General features: G+C 37.1%; 1 protein-coding gene across 2 annotated transcripts; it reads left to right on the top strand.

The window, feature by feature from the left end:
- Positions 1 to 506: 506 nt before the first annotated feature.
- tmem263 (transmembrane protein 263) lies at positions 507 to 5,590 on the top strand. Of its 2 annotated transcripts, none has more exons than XM_083552005.1 (3): positions 507 to 743; positions 2,703 to 2,773; positions 4,094 to 5,590. In XM_083552005.1, the coding sequence occupies exons 2-3, from the start codon at positions 2,710 to 2,712 to the stop codon at positions 4,390 to 4,392; spliced, it is 363 nt and encodes a 120-aa protein (XP_083408131.1). In that variant the 5' UTR covers positions 507 to 743; positions 2,703 to 2,709; the 3' UTR covers positions 4,393 to 5,590. The 2 variants fall into 2 exon arrangements, with proteins under 2 accessions (XP_083408131.1, XP_083408130.1); XM_083552004.1 differs by having other exon boundaries at positions 510 to 758.
- Positions 5,591 to 6,071: the final 481 nt, after the last annotated feature.

Raw genomic sequence — 6,071 nt, 5'->3', positions numbered from 1 at the left:
ACGTCCCTCTCTTTAAAGCCATACCTACCCTCATCACCTCTGTTCCCTTCACCTACATGCCCATTGAAATCTGCCCCAATCACCAATCTTTCATTCCTAGGTACACCTTCTACCACTTCATCTAACTCACTCCAGAATTTTTTCTTCTCCTCCATCTCACAGCCCAATTGTGGAGCATAGGCACTGATGACATTTATCATCACCCATTCACCTTTCAGCTTTACGTTCATCACCCTATCAGAAACTCTTTTCACCTCCACTACACTCTTACTGTACTCTTCCTTCAGAATCACCCCTACACCATTTCTCTTTCCATCCACACCATGATAGAACAGTTTAAACCCTCCTCCAATGTTTCTGGTCTTACACTTTTGTCAATGTAGTGTATTTGTTGTAATTTCGTTTGTCATACAGAGAACACATTGTGACTTGAACATGGTTTGGTGCTTATGTTCTCGCTCTGCCACCTTTTTTTTTTTTTACCACATATATTTCGTCGCGTGGAGCGTGTAACGTCACTTCCTGATTCATGTCTCCATACTGGAGCAAAGTAGAGCGCCACGTCCACGTCACGCAAAGTCTGTGTGTGAGACAGAAAGACTGAGGGTTCCGCGAGCTTCAGCTTTACTTCCTTCGCTGAGTGAAATTGTAAAAAGAACAAAAAAAGCTCCAGACTGTCGTAAGGCGACGAGCAGAAGCAGGAGAGTAGGAGAGAAGAAGAACAGAAGAGAAAGCAGCCCCAGGTGAAAGCTCTAATTGTGAGTAACACGTCGCAGCTTTAGCTTTAAGTTCAGAAAACTTTTCTTCTTTTTCTGTCTGGAGGCAGATTTCAGACCTGGGAGGAACCAGCTCGAATAACAAGCTAGTGCAGGAGTTGTATTTGCCTTAACCACATGGTTTTGTTTAATCTTTGATATTTGTGGTCGGTGTATATATATATATATATATATATATATATATATATTTGTGTGGTATATTTATGTGTAAGTGTTGGTGTTGTGTTGGCCCATTTTGAGCTACAGGACAACTTACCTGGTAGCTTTTCACAGAAGTGCTGGATGATGTCCTATACCATTAGATTGATCGATTTCTTGTTTCCTAGTGTGAATTTCAATCCCTTATTATATCTCTTAAGTGTATTTGTAGGCAAGATGAACGTTAATGCCTCATTAGCATTTTAGCTTTTGTTAATGTAACAAGCAATGGGTTTAGATTCATATACAAAACTCATTCGTTTTATTTTCTGGTTCAAATAAATGTATCCTGAGAATTATTTATGAATATTAAAGTTTCCCCTGTCTGATGGAGTAAAGCTCTGAAGAGAGGCTTATTGCATTATCATTCATGCCTACGTGTAACTGCACTCAGTGGATGACTTGTACACCCCCCCCCCCCCCACACACACACACACACACACACACACACACACACACACACACACACACACACACACACACACACACACACACACAAAACGGTTCAAACTGATTTTAAAAGATAAAATTTTTTTTAAATCTTTAAAATGTAAAAATTGTTTTTGTTTTGAAATTTTGTTGTGGTTTCATGCGGTGGTCTGTTTTTACTGCCTGCTGATCGAGGTGGCAGTGGGATCCAGGTGGGCTTCATTTCTAACTAAAATGAGTGATGCAGCAGTGCTTTAGTTCTTCAGTGTGTCCAGATCTTTTACCTTCTCATCTATTCACACTGCTCAAACAGGTCAGGTTTTTTTTTTTCTTTTTTTTTTTTTGGGGGGGGGGCAATCCTGCTCCTCATTGTAGCACTCTTTCCTTTTACTTATATTATATAGTAGAGATGCACAAACTTGGGTTTGTAGGCCACAGTTGGTGTATGGTGACTTTAGATTTGGCTATAATGGCATATTTGAGAAGACTGGGATAAAATGGTGCAAATCTTTATTTCCAATTAAGCTGCAAACAATTGACTTTGCAATATGTGAATTTCACTTTTATTAATTGTACATGTACACATTCTTCATTCAAGTGGGATGATGAGAACATTTACTTCAGTGCAGCATTTTCTTTTGACTCACGGCCCTTAAACTAGTTAGATTTTTTTGCTCTTCGTAAGAAACATTTTGGGGACCCCTCTTATATAGCCAGGCAGAAAAACTGTAGTAAAACTGTATGGAATTCAGGCCAATTATTGAATCGTAATTTACTGTCTTCTCTACTTTTCTGATGGATTTCACATTGTCAGTGAACAACAGTAATATGTGGAGTGAGTGATTTTTCCCTCATCATTTAAAAAAAGTATTGTAACTGGATATCATTGTCCTTTCTCGTTTAGCTCAGCAGGTAACATGCGTGATAAGTTTAAACTAAATAAATAAAAAGCAAAACACTTAATATACATATCAGGCTGGACTATTCCTTTAAATTTACTACTGTTACAATTCTGTGTGCCACATATCAGGATATTTTCCTGCTTGCTGTTACATTACACACAACCATTTGCAGTCATGTGTCATCTCTATCAACTTTAAAGAAAACAGAAGAGTTGCGAATGTGTATACAGTACTGTTTGGATGTGTAAAGTAAACACAATCCTGATTGTGAACTGGTTGGCCTTGTTCTGTGTTGGTGAAGGCAGCACACTTTAGCTCATTGTTAGTTCTTTGAGCCCTTTCACTAGTGTACATTAAGAATCATGTAAATCCTCTGATTTTCTTTTTCTTTCCACAGAACCACAATGAGCAAAATAGATGGGTCACAGCATGATGAGCCTGCATACTTAAAGAATGAACCTCCAGCAGGTAATTGGTTTCTTTGAGTTTCTTTGGCATGAGCAAATCAGGCGTGTATGAAAGTAGTACCACTCTGAATTCACACGGTGGAGCTCTTGTGCCGTTCAGTCCTCCATCTTCCAAACACTCCCTCTTTCGTCTCTCTGTGTACATTTGAAGAATGGAACATCAAACTTTATTTTTTTTTATACTTTCTTAAGTAATTGCTGTATGCGTTACATCGCTGTTCTTCGCCTTATTTGCATTTAGTTTCAGGGCAATGTAGCTATTTAAGGCTGTGTCCGTATTTTCCAGATTTTACTCAAACTCAAATGCAAATTTGAAAATGGTATTTGCAGTTGCATTTCTTTTGTTAGCATGTTTCCACTTGGGTTCATAGAAAATAAGATGCTTTAATCAAAAATTGAGAGAAATGTTTAAAGATGCAGGTTTTTTTGTTTTCTTTTTTACCTATAATGATTATATTTACAATAACGCCATGCGGTGAAATATCACATATTTTCTTGCTTTAGGCTTTTGTTTACTTTTCTGGCCTTGAAAGAAGCGCTGCCCTAACCAAAGCAGGGCTGCTGTGCTTTGACTGTTTAGTTTTTGCAGAGGGGTAATGTGTCCTGGGGGGAGGGAAAGGCTTGTCTGTGTTTTCATTGCAAATGCTATTTGCCTCACAGGTAGTATAGTACAGGTAGTAAAGGTAATCATAGTTTTAAGAATTTTTACATGCATGGTCAAGTATATATCATTAAAAACATTTTTGGTAACGTTCAATGAATGCAGACCTACAAACCTTGACAGTCAGAGTATACTAGAATGTGATATTACTCGTGTATATATATTGCCAACTCGATAGCTGTTTTTAACTCTCCTATAGTAACTGAGATTCTCTGGTAGCCGCGCCTCATTCACTCATGTCATATGTGTATCCCTCATGAAAGATACACCTGAATGAAAAGTTCATTAATGTTCATTAAAATTGCTCGGTAGGTGTTTGATGTAGCTAATGTTACACAATATATCGTTAATAACAGTTACTTTTATTTATTATTGATAGCAGAGAAATTCATTGCATTAAAATGGTCAAAATGATCTCTTTTCTCTTTTAACTTAAAGGGACTTGAACAGAAGGGTTAATGGTTTGAGAAGCAGCAAAAAAAAAGTATTTAAAAAAAAAAAAAAGAATTTACTGCGGTGGATTTTTGAGGTGTATGACAAGAAATGACAACTTTCTTAATTGATTATAGTACTTGATTTTAGTTAGATCATAATTATAGCTATCCTTTATAGGTTAATTATTGCTGATTTTCAAATATGTAATTTTTTTTTATCTTTCAGATACAAATAAAGACCACCCGCAGGCTCAGCCAGGAATGTTTTCCAGAGTGACGGGAGGTCTCTTCAGTGTCACCAAGGGGGCTGTTGGGGCCACTGTTGGTGGGGTGGCCTGGATTGGAGGAAAAGGCTTGGACCTCACTAAGACAGCGGTCACATCTGTTGCTGCTGTTCCTGGCATGGGAGTAGGATTGGTGAAAGGGGGCGTGTCCGCGGTGGCCGGCGGAGTAACCGCAGTTGGCTCAGCAGTTGCTAATAAAGTTCCCATTGGAGGGGCCAAGAAGAAGGACAAGTCTGATTGAGACGTCTGAAATGCTGGGGGAGATGCTGTCATCAGTGACTTTATTATATAGACTCTTCAGTGGGATGACTGTTGGTTTGATATTCTGCAGAATGATTTGTTGGAATCAGATTTATACACCAGATCTGTTCTATGAATGAGCGACTTCAGTGTTCTCGAGCTTCCATCTGCATCTAAGAAGAAGGTGTTTTTGTGTCCTAAATGGTATATTCTGGACTATGACATGGTATGAATGTTCTGATCCGAGTAAGGGCAACATGTTTTAATTTCTGAAGTATTAGTTGTGAACGTTTGGAGACTTGAGTGTTTAGTGAGGGACCACTGTAAATTTGTCATGTTTCACTAAGCCACATTGCACCGGGTTTTGTGTCTTTTACCTTAAATTAGGGAATAAGCATATCTTTAAACCATTAACCATAAGTTAAATTAAGAACATCATTTGGGTATCCCTCAGTGTACTACAGCAGAAATTTTTGAGACTAGATTGGCTTGATTGTAATGCTTTATCTATCGATTTGGTTTTGTTTGAGGGATTTCTTTTGGAGTCCAGGCTGAGCCATGCTGCCCTCTCATACAGCTTTACTCATCAGTCTCTCTCTTTTCCACCTGCAATGCGTAGAAGCCCTGAGTCTTCAGCCACAAGCTAATGTGTTTACTGTGCACCAAAAACACAGCTACGGAGGTATTCATGTGAAAATCTGAATGCTGGTAGCAAACATTCCTAAGCAAAACGGTTTAATATTATTAAGTGAAATGACTGTGTAGGTTAGATTATAATATTAAAAAAGCCAATTTCATTTCTCTAGCCATGCAATAAACATTGTTTATACGGGATACGTTCGACTAGGTGTTTTATTTATCCTACAGTGGCTTTCAAATTTTGTCTTGTCCATTTCATAAAAAAGAAGCATTTTCCCAGGTTGATACTGCATTACATTTTTATAGTTTGATAAAGTATAAATGAGCAGAGACAGTATTTTCTCTAAGATATGTGTAAAATCTATATTTTCCTACAACCAAAGAATGCAAAAAGGTCTTTTCTGTAATAAGTGATGTTTTCTTTTCCCTTTTTTTCTTTCTTTCTTTCTTTGTGTTTTTGTTTTTGTTTAGATTTTATTAATGTAAGTGTTCATTTTACACATAAGCGTTACTCTGTGCTTGAATATATAATGTGAATTAAATAAAGAAATAGGATTCAACATTGCATTGCCTTTTCCTCATTAAAAATAGTGGGTGATTGTGTAAACATATTTTAGATATTTTATACTCAGTGAGTGTTTTATCTTTTTAACAGTCCTACTTTAAAGGTCATTATCAATCTAAAGATTGAGATGTGTTTAGGTTATAGCAACTGGGACATTTTATGCCCCTTCACCTTTGGCAAGTATTCATTCCTCACAATCTTAATAGTTTAGAAAGTTCATGAGAATGTTGCTCATGGCTCTGCAGATTCTTGGGAACTAGGAACATATGTGCAGGGTTAGTAACGGTTATGAAAGAGTTACCAGAGAAGAGAAACCAGAATCTTCTTCTGGTTAAGTGCTGAGAGATTTCTTTAATATATAATCATCATATTAATATATTTACATTCATAATTTTATTTTTAGCAGCAGGAATATGTGTACATATTATGTATATAATATACTTTGAGGAAATTTAGACAATAACCCTACCAGCATG

The sequence above is a fragment of the Silurus aristotelis genome, assembly GCF_946808225.1.
Source record: "Silurus aristotelis genome assembly, chromosome: 10".
NCBI lineage: Eukaryota > Metazoa > Chordata > Actinopteri > Siluriformes > Siluridae > Silurus > Silurus aristotelis.
The sequence above is the reverse complement of the archived record's forward strand: the minus strand, read 5'-3'. Positions and strand labels throughout refer to the sequence as shown.